At 44.1% G+C, this 17590-nt stretch overlaps 1 protein-coding gene across 2 annotated transcripts in view; it reads left to right on the top strand.

Annotated features, from left to right (window-relative positions):
- CTNND2 (catenin delta 2) overlaps positions 1–17590 on the top strand; it is a 935828-nt gene that overhangs the window by 476384 nt on the left and 441854 nt on the right. For both annotated transcript variants that reach the window (XM_068990784.1, XM_068990785.1), the window contains one exon: positions 12174–12368. In XM_068990784.1, the coding sequence (XP_068846885.1) occupies positions 12174–12368 (195 nt within the window). The remainder of the gene's footprint in view (positions 1–12173; positions 12369–17590) is intronic.

Consider the following 17590-nt stretch of genomic DNA (forward strand, 5'->3'; position numbering starts at 1 on the left):
CTTGGCTCAATGAGTATTAAAAATGTATAAAGCGAAAGTGTTAGTCACGCAGTCGTGTCCGACTCTTTGCTGCCTGTTGGACTGTAACCTGCCAGGCTCTTCTGTCCATGGAATTCTCCAGGCAAGAATACTAGAATGGGTTGCCATTTCCTTCTCCAGGAGATCTTCCCAACCCAGGGACTGAACCCAGGTCTCCTGAATTGCAGGCAGGCTCTTTACCATCTGAGCCACCAAGGAAGTTAAAAGTGTATAAGGTACACATTTTTCTCTCACCACTGAGTTTCTCAAATCTTTGGAAAGTGGCTTCCTATGCTTTTAGGCATCAGTTAAAATATTATCAGAGACCCAGAGAGCCATCTCTGAAATGTCACAGACTCCCCTGGAGAGCTCATCGCTCTCTGTGTCTGACTCCAAAGATGCAAGTGATCATAACAACAGACAGTGCCTGTTCTGTGGTGTCTGTGTACACCAATGACCTGCCTAGGAAACCCCAGACTTGGTAGGAAAAGGAACCCAAAGAAAATCATTAATGGTCTTCACTCAGTGGACTTGAGCAGCTCTTCAAATTTCTGTTTGCTTATAATTATCTTCACACAGATGGACATGAGCTTGGGCAAGCTCCAGGAGATGGTGAGGGATAAGGAGGCCTGGTGTGCTGCAATCCAGGGGTCACAAACAGTTGGACATGACTGAGTGACTGGACAACAACAACAGTCTTCACACAGACTTGTCAGCCTTGATTTTTCCTGTTTGGCTTTCGGGGTGGTGCCTGGGCCCACAGGTGCTGTGCTGTCGAAGAGGGGGAGTCTGTCCTAACCTGGAATGATGTCTGTATTTCCCGATGTTTCTTGCTTCATCCTTCACTCTCCTTGAATGGACTGGCAGCAGCTTAAAGAAGTCAGCCCCTACCTAGGAGTTAAGTGTGCACACACACATATACACACACACTCACATTCACTCAGGTCGTAAGCTCAGCTGGTTAGAAGCAGATCATGCTGCAGTCCCCTCCGTGGCTGAGTCAGCAGCTGGTTGTGCTTGACGTTGCCCCAGACAGGCCCTTCACCTTGACAGTCTTCTAGCGTATGTAGCATTTGTTTTGCACTGGAAGCGTGAGTACCAATTTCTGTATTAGGAGGGTACCTGTAACATCACTGTTGTACCATAGCAATTGGTGATTTAATAACCATTTCTAAAGTAACAGACGAAAGATTTGGGTGGGTGGGAGAATTATAACTATACATAGGTGTCATCAATCATGCATTTATTAGGGAATTAATGTTTTAATATAACCAGTATTCAAATAGTAATTACTCATATATAGTTCAGTGGCTAATTGGATTCTAAAACACAGTCCTACACAAACACATATTAAAAGCTTTTAACCAGAAAAGAATCAAGGAAGAACTTCATTCCTTGGAACTGTTTATTACACAGAATAATTCCTCTCCTCTCAAACTCTTTTTTCATATGCCAAGTATTATGTTGATTAAAGTAATAAAACTTTAATAAAGAAATATACAGAAATTATACAATGTAAATATAGAATATGACTAATCTATCAAACAGTTCATTTGCCTGTTCCCCCCACCCCAAATTATATTGAGAGTTAATGGTGCCTACTTCTTCTGGAATTATCACTAAGGCCATTTGGTGGATATGGGAGGAAAGCAGTATAAAAATAGAAAGCAGTATAAAAATGATACAAGCAGAATATTTGAAGTTTGTGTTTTCACAAATATCTAATTTTTTTAAAAGGATTAAGAAATGGCAAACTGCTCCAGTATTCTTGCCTGAAAAATTCCATGGACAGAGGATCCTGGTGGACTACCATCCATGGGGTCGCAAAGAGCCGGGCATGGCTGAACATGCGCGCTTGTAATTTTGAAAAGGAATTTGTGCCTCTGTCTATGATATCCCTGATACAATCTGAGGAAAATCTTCTGTTTAAGATGCTAAGATGCAAAACATCTTAGTACAGATATTTTTCAAAATGTTTAAAGCGATTTATGAAGAAAATTGCATACCTGAGCCTGCTTTCAGGGGGCTGAAACTGAGTTTTCGTCCCCCCACAACAGTCAGTCTTTGTAAAGCAGAATGACGACTTCCCCTCCCTTGCAGCCAGAGTCTGTCTTTACATCTTGATATAACAAAAACGATGGGTCAGGAGCACCTTGTCCTGGATTCTTTTCTTGGAAAGATTCATAATTATCCCTGGCGACTGGGTCTGAAGCCAGACTCCAGATATACTGTAGGAACACTGCACTGATAGGGTTTTGAGAAGTAGCTGTGGAGAAATAAAATGACACTCATTGAGTTTTATCCATCTCGTTGGTGAAGAAGAGTGTCTGTGTGGGTATCAAAGTGTGTCCAGGGCTCTAGAAGTACGCCAGGGTTGAAAACGTCTAGCAACCGAGATATACAAGCATAGCTAAATCAGTACATCCTGGCTTGTGCGTGAGCTGTGACACAGAATACCATCCTTCAGTGTGGATGTGGAGCTACAACCCTGGACAGAAAATAAAAATGGCAATGGTCCATCCTCAGGTTGCAGAGGTATCGGATTCCACATTACTCACACTCCATCACCACTGTCTCATTACTGTGCACGTGCCTGCCTGTGCAAAAGGAATTGCGCAGAAGAAGCCCATTTTTCTAACAGCTTTGGGAAGAAATGCTTATGGTTAGGGAGCAAAGACAAGACAAAGGGATAAAATCACAGGGATACACTGACCAGGGATGTTGGCCTTAATTGTTCTTACTGGAAAGTGTCTGAGTCCCAGTAGATGACTCTATTCATTTAGTAAACGGTGAGGTCAAGTGTCGTAATTACAATAAGTTGCATTGGAAACTTTGTCCAGAAAATTACAGGAACAAATGCTTCTTTGTTATATTTGTTTTCAGAGACTGTGTGAGTAGTCTTCATGATAGCAGCAAGGCTATATTATATCAGCAAAATATAGGAAAATTCAGGGTTTTATGAAAGAGATGAAATTGGGGTTGGGGGGGGCATTCTTTGCTTTCCAGGACAGACTTATCATAGAACCATTTTATGTCATCAGGTGGCCCATTACACTAAAATAATTAATCTTCAATGCAGTTTCATCATTGAATACAAATGAATTAACAATTTCCCTTCCAATAAATATGGTTCATGGCCTATATGTAGGAAATGTGTCCATGTATCTTAACATTTGTAGCAATAGAAGGCATCAAACAAATTCAATAAATGATGATCATTTGAAAATGAAATTTAGCATATAGACTTGACTCAGGCTGTACAGGAATTATTTGGGATCTTTTAAATACTGGAATTAAGTTGCGTATTATGCAAATATTATACTCAGATGTGAGAAATATTCCATATAATACTTAATTGTTTTATTCTTGATTTTTGCTTTTGACACAAATCAAAATTCAAGCTCTGCCTCCTACTCCTGTGCCAATTTACAAATTTATTGTTGTTGTTCAGACACTGTCTGACTCTTTTCGATCCCATGGACTACAGCACGCCAGGCTTCCCTGTCCTTTACCAACTCCCAGAGTTTGCTCAAACTCATGTCCATTGAGTCAGTGATTTCATCCAACCACGTTATCCTGTCTCACCCACTTCTCTACCTGCCCTCAGTCTTTCCCAGCATTAGGATCTTTCATTGAAAAATGAGTCGGCTCTTTGTATCACGTGCCCGAAGTATAACATTCACCAGAATTATGTAAACTTATGTGTTTCTGATAGTGCTTATCTGCTGAGGGCATTTTTTTCTCCCAGGAGTTTAATGATAACAGATATCAAGCCAGACTTTTTGAGACATGCAAAGTCCACTAGAACTAGCCCACTTTGAACTAGTCAGAAACTCTCACAGCGAGAATACGTCCTGTCTGCACGGGCTGTGCTACTTGGCCACGTCACTTAGTGATGCCGGCGTATCTGTAGGAACATACCTGAAAGTCAGAGCCCCCAGCAAGGAAAGAGGTATAGTGGGGATTTGCGAGAGGGAACCTCCTTTTCTTCCAGGCCCTACACATCTCTATAAAAATCCTACACTGCCCTTTGAAGATGTGGTTTTACTCATAAATAGAGATGCATGAACTGATTGCACGGTTTACAAAAAAAAAAAACAAACCTGAATTCTTAGGTTTTACTTTCGAGTCTTCTGCGTAGCATGATAAGCTGTCTTCTTCTGCAGACAGCTCTTTCTCTCTCTCAGAAATGAAAGTGCTCAGCTCCGCCGTCTGGCCACACACTCCTCGAGTCAGCTTGCTGTACTGATAGATATGTCATTTAGGTCCTTCTTTTTCTCCTTCCATTTCTTTGCAGATGAGCATGTGAAACTGGCTTCCAAATTTGAAGGAAGCAAGTCAATGGCAGCGTGTCCTTCAGAACCTAGTATTGATACTTCCGCATGAAAACATGCAACCATTTGTTTCTTTGAGAAAGCAAGTGAATTCATGTTGAATTAGAGAACCAGAAATTGTATAGTCTAGAAATTAAGAGAATGTGAATGGACCCCCATGAAAAGAGAATGGATTTGTTTCAGTCTGGTCAGTAAAGTAATTGGCATTAGCGGTAGTAAATGATACTATTTGAAGAAAGCAAGAAGGGTAAATGGAGGGTAGTAACATATTAGATACAGATTTCTGTCTTTGGGGTATGCCTCCTCTCTCTGCTTTGTCTGGGACAGGGAGGCTGTCAGGGTGATTTCTGCAGGAGAAAGGTGAGGCATGGTGAAAAGCGAAAAGTGAAAGTCACTCAGTCGTGTCTAACTCTTTGCAATCCCATGGACTGTACAGTCTATGGAATTCTCCAGGCCAGAATACTGGAGTGGGTAGCCTTTCCCTTCTCCAGGGGATTTTCCCCACCCCGGGGATCGAACCCAGGTCTCCTGCACTGCAAGGGGATTCTTTACCAGCTGAGCCACCAGGGAGGCATGGTGGTGCCCGTTAAATGCACATTGCTACTCCCTGCTTGGACTTACCAGATGGCTTAGTTGTATAGAGTCTACCTGCCAATGTGAGAGACACGGGATTGACTCCTGAATTGGGAAGATCCCCTAGAGAAGGAAATGTCCACCTAGTATTCTCGCCTGGGAAATCCCATGAGCAGAGGAACGTGGTGGGCTACGGTCCATGGGGTCACAAAAGAATTGGACATGGCTTAGCGACTAAATAGCAACAACTCTCTGCTCAGATGGACCGAGTTAGAATTTGGGGGATGTTGTGCTCAGGAATCAGCACTTTTAAGAGTCTTGCAGATAAATCTGCAAGGAATAAATAAAGGTTTGAGAATTAATCGTATTCTAAGGAATGACAATTCAAATGCATATCTATATGTATGTATTTGAGCTGAATCTTTATTGTGCAGTTCTCATGAGCTTCTTATGTGTGATCTCCTGTTGAATATTTCAAATTCTTTTGCTTAAAATATGGCTACTGTGACTGTGAAATTTTGAGTCAAAAAATATCTGTTCAGTTTTTATGATCATTTGTGGGTATGAACGTGTAAAGAGTTCACATACTAACTGGCATTTCTTTGTAAAGACAGTGTGGATTAAATGAATGATAAAATCACTGCTGTAAATACTCTGAAGTGACTCCTACAGAGAGCCTTTGCTTTCCCTGCTGGTCCCCTCTGTCTGAGAAACACACGTGCGTCCTCCGGTATGCCTCCCTTATGAAATTATCTGCAGAAATGCGAGACCCTCAAAAAGAACATTCATGACTACCTTATCAAAACAGCATACCCTCTGACACTGACCACTCTCCTCACCTTGCTTTATTTTCCTTCAGTACCTTCATGTCTAAATGTGATGCCTGACTTATTTTCAAGGCAAGGAACTTTCTCCTCTTAAGCATGATGGTGTCCAAAACTTCTAGAAGTCGCTCATTCGGTAAATAGGTGTTGAATCAGTGAATATATCCATCAACATGGATTAGCTGGCACATGTACACATGCTATATAAAATCTAGCAAATAGAAATTCATTTGCAAATCAGTCTAAAAATAAGTGTTTTCTGTTGCTGGTCAAATGGAACAGAGCCTGTTGAATTCTCTGGCCCAAGGAAAATGTGGGGTTGGAGGCATGAGACAGACAATGTACTGACGACACTTTACCCTTTCAGCTTCGTGATTATTTTCCATGTCAAGAACTCCCTGCGAGTCGGTCGCTGGCTTCCTCCTGGATCAGCAGATGTTTGTTATCTTCTCTCTGCAGGTTTCATTTATGTCATATCCCTTTTCTAAAAAGGATTCCGCCTTCCCTTGGTCATGTCAGTGTTTCTTTCCATTTTGAACTTCCTTTGCTCCTTTATTCTTTGCTATTATCCATTCAAAAGCAACACTAATTTTTTAAGAAAAATAAAGCCGTAAGATTTACATTTTGCGGTAATACTTCACAAAATTATCAAAGTTTCTTTCGTTAACAATATTACAAAAATTTTAAACCTCTTAAGTTGTTTTTCGATATTTTGACAGTTTAAGTTATAGAGTTTGGTTGTTTTTTTCAATCAAAAGATGTATTTTAACAAGATAACATAATAATTCCTTGACTCTGAGATTGAAGCCCTTCACACTGATTTCTCTCCCCTTGATCCTCCCACAATGCCATGTTGTACAAATGCAGGCATTCTTATATGTATTTTTATGCTGCAGGAAACCAGAGCTCAGAGAGGTTCAGTGACTTTCCTTGATTTGGTCAGATGGTTAAACACAGTTCCGGAGTCCAGACCATGTCTTCTTATTTCAGTTTGTTTGGGAAAAACTGACACAGTAAAGAGAGAGAAAATTACTACCTTTGATGCTATTAGAGCTTGGTTCAAATTATTAGACATTATTATACGCGTGTGCTCCTAAGGCCTCCTTTTGTGTATAGAATTGGAAGGGGAGTCATACTTTCAAGTTTCTGTTCCGCCAGAACTGGGTTCCCCTCTTGGTGCATGTTGGACCAATAGACGCAACCAAGCCAGAAGCTGGGAGAAGGAAGGATTTATTTCTTACAGCAAGTACGAACACAGGGATCTTTCCCGAACCTCTGTCTATCTGAACAGGAAAATTTTAAGCTAAAGATATATGCGTATTCACGAGCGGACTCGAGCAGAGGAAAATCAGCACAGAATTATGTCATCAGGTCAACAGAGTCCAAGCTTTAGGCGATTGAAGTGAGGAGGGTCAGCAGCACCATTCCACCCTCTCCTTGGATGGGGTCAGGTTTCTGCGGAACTCACAGGTATATTGTATGTATCTCTTGAGGAGCCAGAGCCCTGCCCCAAGGCTGCATGTTGCTTCTTGAATGCCCCTCCATTGTTTCTCTCTTCCCTCCCTTAAGGTCGTTAATTACTAAGACCTGTACAAAGGCAAGCATTGCAGCCAGGCTTAGATCACAAAATGGGTTCTTTTATGTCAAGAAAGTCGTTCCTGCCTGTCTTTCTCCAGGGACCCTCGAACCTATCTGCTTACATTTCTGTGTAGGAACTGCTCATGTTAATGGTGGTGCTGGAGTGACGGTGCCTACAGAGCAGCAGGGGATAGCCTGAGTCTAGTTTCCCTCCACTCTCCGGGGTCCGTTCTGCCCATCCCTTTGAGCCCCTGGAACGCATTTTGTTGTTAAGTTGCTAAATTGAATCAGACTCTTTGCTACCCCATGGATTGCACCCTGTCCTTCCCTATCTCCTGGAGTTTGCCCAAACTCATGGCCATTGAGTCGCTGATGTCACTGAACCATCTCACCTTCTGTCACCTCCTTCTCCTACCCTCAGTCTTTCCCAGTGTCAGAGTCTTTTCTAACGGGTTGGCTCTTTGGGTCAGGTGGCCAGAGTATTGGAGCTTCAGCTTCAGCATCAGTCCTTCCAGTGAATATTCTGGGTTGATTTCCTTTAGGATTGACTGGTTTCATCTCCTTATAGTCCAAGAGACTCTCAAGAGTCTTCTCCAGCACCACGATTTGAAAGCATCAATTCTTCAGCATACATCCATCTATTACCCAACTCAAGTTCCTATGCCTGATGCACAGTTAGGCCAAGCAAACCCAAATTTGAGCATTTGGAACAGAAAAAGGCTTATTGCAGGGCCAGCAAGAATTAGTGCCTCATATTCAAAATAACCCGAGCTCCCTGAAAGGTTTCTTGGCAAAGCATTTTTAAAACCCAGGTGAGAAAGATGGGGGTCACAGGATATGTGATCAGCTCAAGAGCAATTCTCTGATAGATAAGAGTGCCCATAGGTCTGGGGGCTCATGGTCATCAAGTAGTTAATTTTCTCCACTTAGCATCTGTAAAACAACTCAGGAAGTGTGCATCTGATACTGTTTTCTTGGCATTTAAGAGAGGAACTACAGCAGAGGACATGTGGGGTGGGGCCTGTCCCAGGAAGACCCCATACGGTCCTGCTTGGTTGCATGTCTCTCCCATAGAACTAAGCCTTTCTGCTCACCTCCCATCACCAGCCCCACCGCCGGGTGGCCAGGAGTGACCTGATTTAAGCCATCTGAGCATCCTTCAAGTCAGCGCTAGCAGCAGTGAGCGGATGACTGAGGTCCTAGGACAGATGGTGGCTCTTGTACAGCAACTGCCTCAAGCCTGGTCCTGCATCAGGGTGAGGTTCTTCCCAGTCTTCCAGGGCTCCTGGACCTGCAGGAGGGCCTGGCCTGCCCAGAGCTATGACAATACCCTTCAGCCCTCCTGGACCACAACCTCTGTTAGGCTGCATACGGATCACTGATGCCTCAGGTGTGAGTCTTCAAACCCACTAATTTCAGAAACATATTGTATATGAAAATTGCCAGGGCTGGGCTCTCTAGGCCCAAGCTTTGTCTTGTGAAGAGAAGTAGGGCTAGTAAAAGCCTATGACAGGTGACTGACAATGGATGCTGTACTTTTTGTGGCAGGAATTAGTCATTAAGTGCCTTCTGGACACTCAGGTATTACAGTTGTATGACCTACGTCTGCAATGGCCGGGGACCAGTTGATGCAGCTGGTCTGGGCTGTGGGATCTGCTTTCTCTTTTCTCTTTGGCCCATCTGTGTTTCCACTGCCCTTTGCCACACTGCAGTTCTGAGCCCTCAGCTTGTTCAAGGCAAGGCTCTCAGACCTGTTCTCCACCACCACAATTGGTCTTGACATCTGTGACATTTTAACAAAGTCAAAATTTCTCTAACATTTTTCTTGTGATGGCAACGTTGCTCCAGTTTCTGGCAAAGATGCAAATGTTTACTACTAGTGTTTTAAGTCCGGTGTTATGATGAGGACTCACTGTCAAGTAGGTCATAATGATAAAGGAAAATTACTACTAAAGAAAAGTGTGTTGTCTTTGAATCAGCAAATATATACACCATCTCATGTAATGTTGTGGGCTTCCCTGGTGGCTCAGTGGCAGATAAGCCACCTGCCAGGGCAGGAGATACAAGAGACGCGGGTTCAATCCCTGTGTCGGGAAGATCCCCTGGAGAAGGAAATAGCAACCCACTCCAGAATTCTTGCCTGGGGAGTCCCATGGACAAAGGAGCCTGATGGGCTACAGCCAGTGCCCGGGGTCCCAAAGAACTGAACACGGCTTAGAGACTGAAACAACAACAGCGTGAGATTTTGGAGCACAGTCCCAGAACAGGCGGTGTGATAATTTTTTTTTTTCTTGAAATTGCCTCCAAATAAAATAGGCTTGATTTTATTTGTTTTACTCTTTTAAAGATATTCATTTACTTATTTGGCTGCTCTGAGTCTTAGTTATAGTGTGGAAGATCATTAGTTGGGGCACGTGGAATCTGGCTCCCTGACCACGGATCTCACCCAGGCCTCTTGTGTTGGGAACTCAGAGTCTTACTCTCGTGCCCGTAACTGTGCCCGCCCACCCATGAGCCACTAAAACCTGATTACAGTGGATAAAAGCAGTGTAAACAATGCTCAGTTTAAAATGCCTCATTTCAGCACTATGCACAGTGCTTAAGTATGCAAAGGTATTTTGCACAAATGTCTCCACAGGGAAACACCATGAACTTTCAGTTCTATCAAGAACATACTAATAAAAAAAGAAAGTATAGTATAGTATTCAAATATTTAATAATTTTACTATTGCATTTTTCATTGTACCAGCACGTAGAAATTCTGATGTCCACCAAAATATCCCTTATCTTAATAAGAGAGTAAACATTTCTTAATGCCCATTTATAAGAAGAGGATTTTTGTATGTACCCTCAGCTCATGTCACAACTTAAAAGATTAGCAGGTCCTTTTACTGTTCATCATTGGATATTTTTAACTGCTTAGAATCAAGGAATGGCAATAAAGTTAAAACTCTAAATCTACGATGGATAACTTTTATTTAACTATACGACATTTGGATATAATGACTGCTTCCTAGTTTTTTTACACTTGTAAGTCCTTGGAATATGATCAAAACCTTCAGAAGCAGGAAGAACTGACAGCAGGAACTCAAGGCGTATCATACTTAAATATATTCCTGGAAAATACCAGCATGAGATAATATTCACTGTGATGTTGGCATTTGATAAATCAGATGCAATGAACCTAATTATGCAAAACAGTTATTTTGAATCTATCACTCATTGGAACGCTGTCTAAACCAGAATTTATTTAATTACTAGCAAAAGGGAAGGTAAGAACTTGCCAACTTTATTCCCTTCCCTTGCCTCAAAACATTCAGTGATCGTTATCAAGATTGAATTCATGGAAGCCCCAACCTTGCCCCAGTCCTTTGGAATCGCTCTGTTTTCTGTTGATTTAAATGTAAAGCAGCCTTTGTGAAACACACCAGCGAAACATTTGTTTGTTGGCAGTTTCAAAACTTTTGAATGGCTTTATCCTTAAATAGACTAGACGAGAATATTAAAATCTTTGAGGTTAGACGATCCTGAAGAAGCAGCCAATCATTGCACGTTGAAGATGTTGGCTTTAAAGTGGCCAACAGTGAAGGCGGTGGACTGGCAGGACAGAGAGAGCGAACTGCCCACAAACACCACTAAAACCAAGGAAGTGCAACCCCCTCTTGCTTTAAGCTGAAATGGAGGGTTCCCAACTGGGACTGTTCAAAGGCAGCTGACAGTTAAATCCAAGTGTACCAGGCAGGTTATTAGCTTTGGAAATTTATCTGAAGGGTCTTGCTAAAATCATCTGTCGCCTCACTTGGGTTTGTGTGGTCCTGTCCTCACCATTGCTGGGTAGCCATCTCTCCTCGGTGCCCCTTCAGTGTCCCTAGATGTCCTGCACTCCATTTGTGCCCACGGAGATGATTCCCCTGGCATGTCTGCTCCTGGGATTCTGGCCATCCCTCTGATGAAATATTTGCTCTGCATCAACCTCTTGTGTGTCAGCTCGAGCTCTTGACCCTCCTAAGACTGTGTTCCTCTTGTACGGATTCCCTGGTCCAGAGCACTGCTTCAAAGCCGCACCTCTTCCCACACAATGCAAAAAAACACTACACCAAAAAAAGAGAAAAATCCAAAGACACAAATAAGGATTTACAATAATGTGTAGCCTTAATTTAGAAATGAAGCCAGTTTGTGGCAACCATTTGAACCGTTTCAGAGGAAGGTAGAGTAGATACCAATCTTTCCATTTGGAGGGTAAGAATAAAGGAAACATCACTTTAAAACTTTTTTTTTTTTTCCTTTAAAATCTGCTTCTCTCGGGGATTTAGGCTGTTGTAAGGCTGAACATCTTGGTTCACTCATTGTCCAGGGAAAAACCGCTGAAGAAGATGAATTCTGGTCCACTTTTTTGGAATAGCATCAGGATGGCTTGCCTCCGTGGCTTATTTACCTGCTCATACTTTAAATAAGAACTGCCACCATAAAATTTCAGGAGCAAGAATTGTGAACTAATAGGAGCTTTTTAGGGGTGACTTCAGTCTGCCTGGCTTCTTCAGTGAGGAAACCTGCTCTGGTCGTTAGGCTGAGAAAAATGTGTTCCACTGGCCCTGTTCAGTGTGGGTTTATCTCAGCATCATTATCACCCATATTCAGAGATCAGACTCGGGAGCAAAGCGAGGCGGCTGGGTGATGCTGATAAGCTGACAAGCTTGTCGTCTTGCTATCATTGCGCGCCGTTCATTGGATTTTCTGCAGATTTCAACATTTCTGTCCCCCTCCCCAAATTCAAACATGTCTTGGATAAAACAAGTTCTGTCTGAACGTCGGGTGAGTCTGACTGTCTCCTGTTCCTTCCTTCCAGCTGGGTCCCGGGCCTCGTACAGCAGCCAGCACGGCCACCTGGGCCCCGAGCTGCGGGCCCTGCAATCTCCGGAGCACCACATCGACCCCATCTATGAAGACCGCGTCTATCAGAAGCCCCCCATGAGGAGTCTCAGCCAGAGCCAGGGGGACCCTCTGCCGCCAGCACACACGGGCACATACCGCACGAGCACAGGTGTGTACTCAGGACCCCTGGGGGGCTGTCCACAAGGGGGTGGGGAGGGCGGCTGTCCAGAGGGGGTGGCCTGTCCCAGCGGGGGGCTGTCCACACCAGGGGCGCCTCTCCACAGAGGGGTGGTCTGTCCACAGTAGGGTGGCCTGCCTATGGGGGAGAGGCCTGTCTCAGAGGGGGGCCTTTCCTCACCAGGGGGACCTCTCTCCACAGAAGAGTGGTCTGTCTGTAGTGGTGTGGCCTGCCTGCAGGGGCATGGCCTGTCCCAGAGGGGTCTGTCCACACCAGCGGGGCCTCTCCACAGAGGGGTGGTCTGTCCACAGTAGGGTGGCCTGCCTGCGGGGGCATGGCCTGTCCCAGAGGGGTCTGTCCACGCCAGCGGGGCCTCTCCACAGAGGGGTGGTCTGTCCACAGTAGGGTGGCCTGCCTGCGGGGGCATGGCCTGTCCCAGAGGGGGGCCTTTCCACACCAGGGGGGGTCTCTCCACAGAAGCGTGGTTGGGTCTGTAGTGGTGTGGCCCTCCCACAGAGGGGCGGGTCTGCTTGGAAGCTTAAATAACACTCCCTTGTGAAAGGGTGTGTGTGTGTGTATGATGGTGTCCTCTCTCCTCAGCAGCATTATGAAATGACCTGCTTTTCTCATTAACATTTCTGATGATGATAAAAAACCAAATATGACTCCAGTTGAGCTCCCTGAGTACATTGTAAATGAAAGAAGTCTGGAGGTGGGGAGTGGGGGTTAGCGTATCTTGTCACACAGGCAAATTGAAAGTCATAGTACTAATCTTTTTGTAAATCATTATTAATGTATTTAATGAATATAATTGCTTTAAGAAAGCAGAGCACATATAAAGGCATATGTGCTTGCCTCAGGCTGGTAAGTATCTTTTTAATGGTACAATATGCCTGTTTGAGGGATTCCCTGCTGGCTCAGATGGTAAAGAATCTGCCTGCCGTTCAGGAGACCTGGATTTGATCCCTGGGTTGGGAAGATCCCTTGGAGAAGGACATGGCTACCCACTCCAGTGTTCTTGCCTGGGAAACCCATGGACAGAGGAGCCTGGAGGCTACAGTCCGTGGAATTGCAGTTGGAGACCACTGAGTGACTAACACTTTTTTACCTCTTTGGCAGCCTTGGGAGGAAAACAACATTTACTAAAAATGTAGCATATTTGGTAAGGCCAACTGCGAATTTACTTCATGCACACTATTAGGCTGAATCATAGGAAATTATAATTTAGTGGTTGGTCACTGGCACCTGTGTATATGGGTCAACTCTCTAGCTCTCCTGGATTAAATATATATTTTGAATTGAACACAACCACAGGCCACGAGAAGAAGGACAAGTGTTTTCCAGAACATGAAGCTGTTTGCAAAATAACTAGTTAAAGATCACGATTAAATTTGTTGGCGAACACTTAGCTTAACTGTAAGATCAGTATAATTAAGAAGATACAGAGAACTGCACTTGGTCTGAAGCCTCCCATGGCTGAGTAAACTTAGAGAATATTATGGTGCTGGTTTGCAGACACGAGCTGCCTGCATTTCTAATCATACACGTTATCCCGGTCAGGGGCCAGGATATGGGGATGCTGAAGCTGTGGTCCAGGATTTGGCATCAGGCTCTGCATCTCCAGACTGTTGTAACTTCCAGTTCCCAAGAAGTAGATCATAGCAATTCTGTTAAACTGTACTATGATACTAAATTATATGTTTTGAAATACAGGCAAGCTAAGTTGCTTTTATAGCTGATTATTGATATTTGCATTTCAATATTTCACCCTATCATAGGAAGAAAGGCACAAAATACTCCTTTATTTTACTCTTGATGTTGTAAGTACCATCCAGTGTTAATAATACATATCTTGGTTTAGATAGAAAGAATACCCATTTATTCTTCTGTCAGAGTTTCTCTTACCTTCAGCCTGCTTAATTTGCTTCAGGCTGGGGCTGAACTATTTTTGCATTTAGTTGTTGCATATTATTAGCTAAGGTAATTTTATTTCCACACAATCCCTTAGAAAAGACGAAGATAACCATCTCGGTGACATTCAATATCTAATTTGAAGAAACACTGACAACAAAAGGGATTATGTTGGTTCCCTGTTCAATATTCATATGCTCTTAGAATTAGCTCTTGTTGATAAACTTCTGGGGGCTTAATGAAAAATCAGCTGCAAGAGGAAAAAAAGTATTTTATTCATCAATGCCAAGTTAGAGGCAAGGGAAAGATGTTCACACTTTTAAAGAAACAATGATAACAACAAAACTAGTGTTTTCTCTAAGCCAGGGGTTGGCAAACTGTGGCTTATGGTCTAAATCCATCTGGTCACCTGTCTTAGCAGTGCTTGTGGGTTAAAAGTGATCATCGCCTTACAAAATGATTTGCAACCAAAAGATGGATACTATTTCGTGATATGTAAGAATCATATGAAGTCCAAGTTTCTGAGCCCGTACATGGCCATCCCCAGTTGCTTTCAGATCGTCTGTAGTTGCTGTCACTCTGCCGTGGCCCAGGGCAATAGTTGTGACAGAGACCGTATGGTCAGTCAAGCTGCAGATACTCACTTTCCGGCCCTTTACAGGAAGAGTTTACTGCCTCCTGGCCTCAGTCGTCAAAGGAGAACCAGGCTGAATGAGTGAACGAGTGCTTTTTCTCCTGTCTCTCCCCTGAAAGAAGGTGGAAGTGTTCTGAGTGCTTCAGAGGGGACAGTCTGTTTGCCCGGCCTTTCCCCTGTAACAGTAATCTCTTGCCTCGGCCGAGATCTGCTGAGGTGTGACATCCACAGGCCCAAGACGCCATTCCTGCCCACATCTTTGAAACTGAGGCACTTTCGAGGGACTGTGCTGTTTCCACAAGGCTACAGAAATTGCCAGAAGTGCCGGGGTGGTCTCTTGAGGATAGGTGGGGGGAACATCACTGCTCCAGCTCCTGGGCATAAAACCACAAGCCCTCTCTCCTTCCCACCAGCTCAGGTTACTCCTTCTTCCTACACTGAATTCATCACAAGCCCTTCACCTTCCCTGACTTACTGTGCAACTCCAGGGACTGTCTCTATCAGAACCTGCATGGTTGAGAAAATGCTTTTAGCCCAGGTATATGTCTCTCCCTTGGCTTCCCAGGTGGCCGTAGTGGTAAAGAATATGCCTCCCAATGCAGGAGATGTAAGAGACATGGGTTGCATCCCTGTGTTGGGACAATCCCCATGTTGGGACAATCCCCTGAAAAAGGGCGTGGCTACCCACTCCAGTATTCTTGCCTAGAGAATTCCATGGACAGAGGAGCCTGGTGGGCTACAGACCATGGGGTCCCAAAGAGTCAGACATGACTAAAGCACGCAACATGCACAAATCTCTCACTTATAAATTACCTACGTATTATACAATATTATTAAATTCTGGCTAGTAAATTCAGGATTAAACTTTAATAAAGAAACACTTTAAGATTGCTTTCCCATATCCAGAGGGTCATTTTTCACATCCTTCATGTTATATGCACCCCACCGTTAATGCTGCTACTGATGCAGACCTTTCGGAAGCTTCCAGAGCCAGAGCAAATACCCTAATTCCTTATGAGACAAGGACATGTTCTTAGGAGGCCTGTTAGACGTGAAGTGTTCAGGGGCTGCAGACTTTAGGCTTAGGTTGGTCACCAAGGTGCCTCTCCAGTCTTACCTCTCTGCCATTAGGTAAGGCCACTGGCCGGGGGTCCTTCAGTTCCATTTGTGGATAATTTCCAGAGATACGTTGAGGAGAGTGGGGCAGGGGAATTGAAGGCCAGTTGCCCGTCTTCAAGGAGTCACCACTCATGAATGAAGTCAAGGGTACTGTCCTAAACAACTCTATAATTAAAGCTGGTGCCGTAGCATCAAGCAGCTGAGACAGGATGACAAAAGCACAGAGCCTATTGCCGCACTCAGGGACGGTTCCAAGTGCTTGGAGTATGTTTACTAATCTTTAGAACCGCCCTGTGGAGGAGGTGGTATTATGATGATCACTTTGTAGATCAGAATACTGAAACATAAAGACACTGAGTGATCTCCCCGAGGTCACACAGGTTGTATAGAGCCAGTCTTTAGACCTTCTCACCCAGGCAGTCTTGCCCTGGAACCTGGACTCTTAACAGTCATTTTGGTTGACCTTGTATTTGTAAAGGTCTTCATTCAAAAACTAAATAAGTATATACCCACTTTCATCTAGAGCGCCTCATGGTCTCCTATAGTCTATCAGGCAGTATCCATTGAAGACAAACCAGGTGCTTGATGGGCTCCAGACCCAAAGAAGCTTAAACTGATTCCTAGTCCTTACACGTGTTCAGTTTAGTTTCAGTAAAGGGCATACAATATTAAAAAATGAGGTAACAGGAGGTAATATGTTAAAGGCTAAATGAATATTCCAGACAAAACTGAAGACAAAGTATTCAGTTCAGTTCAGTCACTCAGGTATGTCTGACTCTTTGCGACCCCATGAATCGTAGCACGCCAGGCCTCCCGGTCCATCACCAACTCTCGGAGTTCACTCAGACTCACGTCCATCGAGTCAGTGATGCCATCCACCATCTCATTCTCTGTCGTCCCCTTCTCCTCCTGCCCCACATCCCTTCCAATATCAGGGTCTTTTCCAGCGAGCCAACTCTTTGCATGAGGTGGGCTAAGTATTGGAGTTTCAGCTTCAGCATCAGTCCTTCCAATGAGCACCCAGGACTGATCTCCTTCAGAATGGACTGGTTGGATCTCCTTGCAGTCCAAGGGACTCTCAAGAGTCTTCTCCAACAGCACAGCTCAAAAGCATCAATTTTTCGGCACTCAGCTTTCTTCACAGTCCAACTCTCATATCCATAATGACCACTGGAAAAACCATAGCCTTGACTAGACGTACCTTTGTTGGCAAAGTAATGTCTCTGCTTTTGAATATGCTATCTAGGTATTAATAGCAGCACAAAACAACACATGCTCTCGTTTTTTTCCTGGATAACCTATAGCTCAGGATGGTACTATGACTCCTGACCCCTCCCAGGATATCTTCCCACTGGTTTCTGGGCGGGGAGTGGGGCTGGGGGACGGTGTTCCCCCTTGGTCCCCCAGCGCTGCAGCCCTGCATCTATCTGGCATTATCTTCTGTGGCTTCTCTTCTTGCCCTGTCCTGCTCACCCCTGTCCTGACTGAACCTGGGCCTCCCTCACTCCAGACACCACTAGGGCCGTCCTGAGTTATAGATTGTGCTAGA

Source organism: Capricornis sumatraensis, chromosome 18 (genome assembly GCF_032405125.1).
Source record: "Capricornis sumatraensis isolate serow.1 chromosome 18, serow.2, whole genome shotgun sequence".
Classification (NCBI taxonomy): domain Eukaryota; kingdom Metazoa; phylum Chordata; class Mammalia; order Artiodactyla; family Bovidae; genus Capricornis; species Capricornis sumatraensis.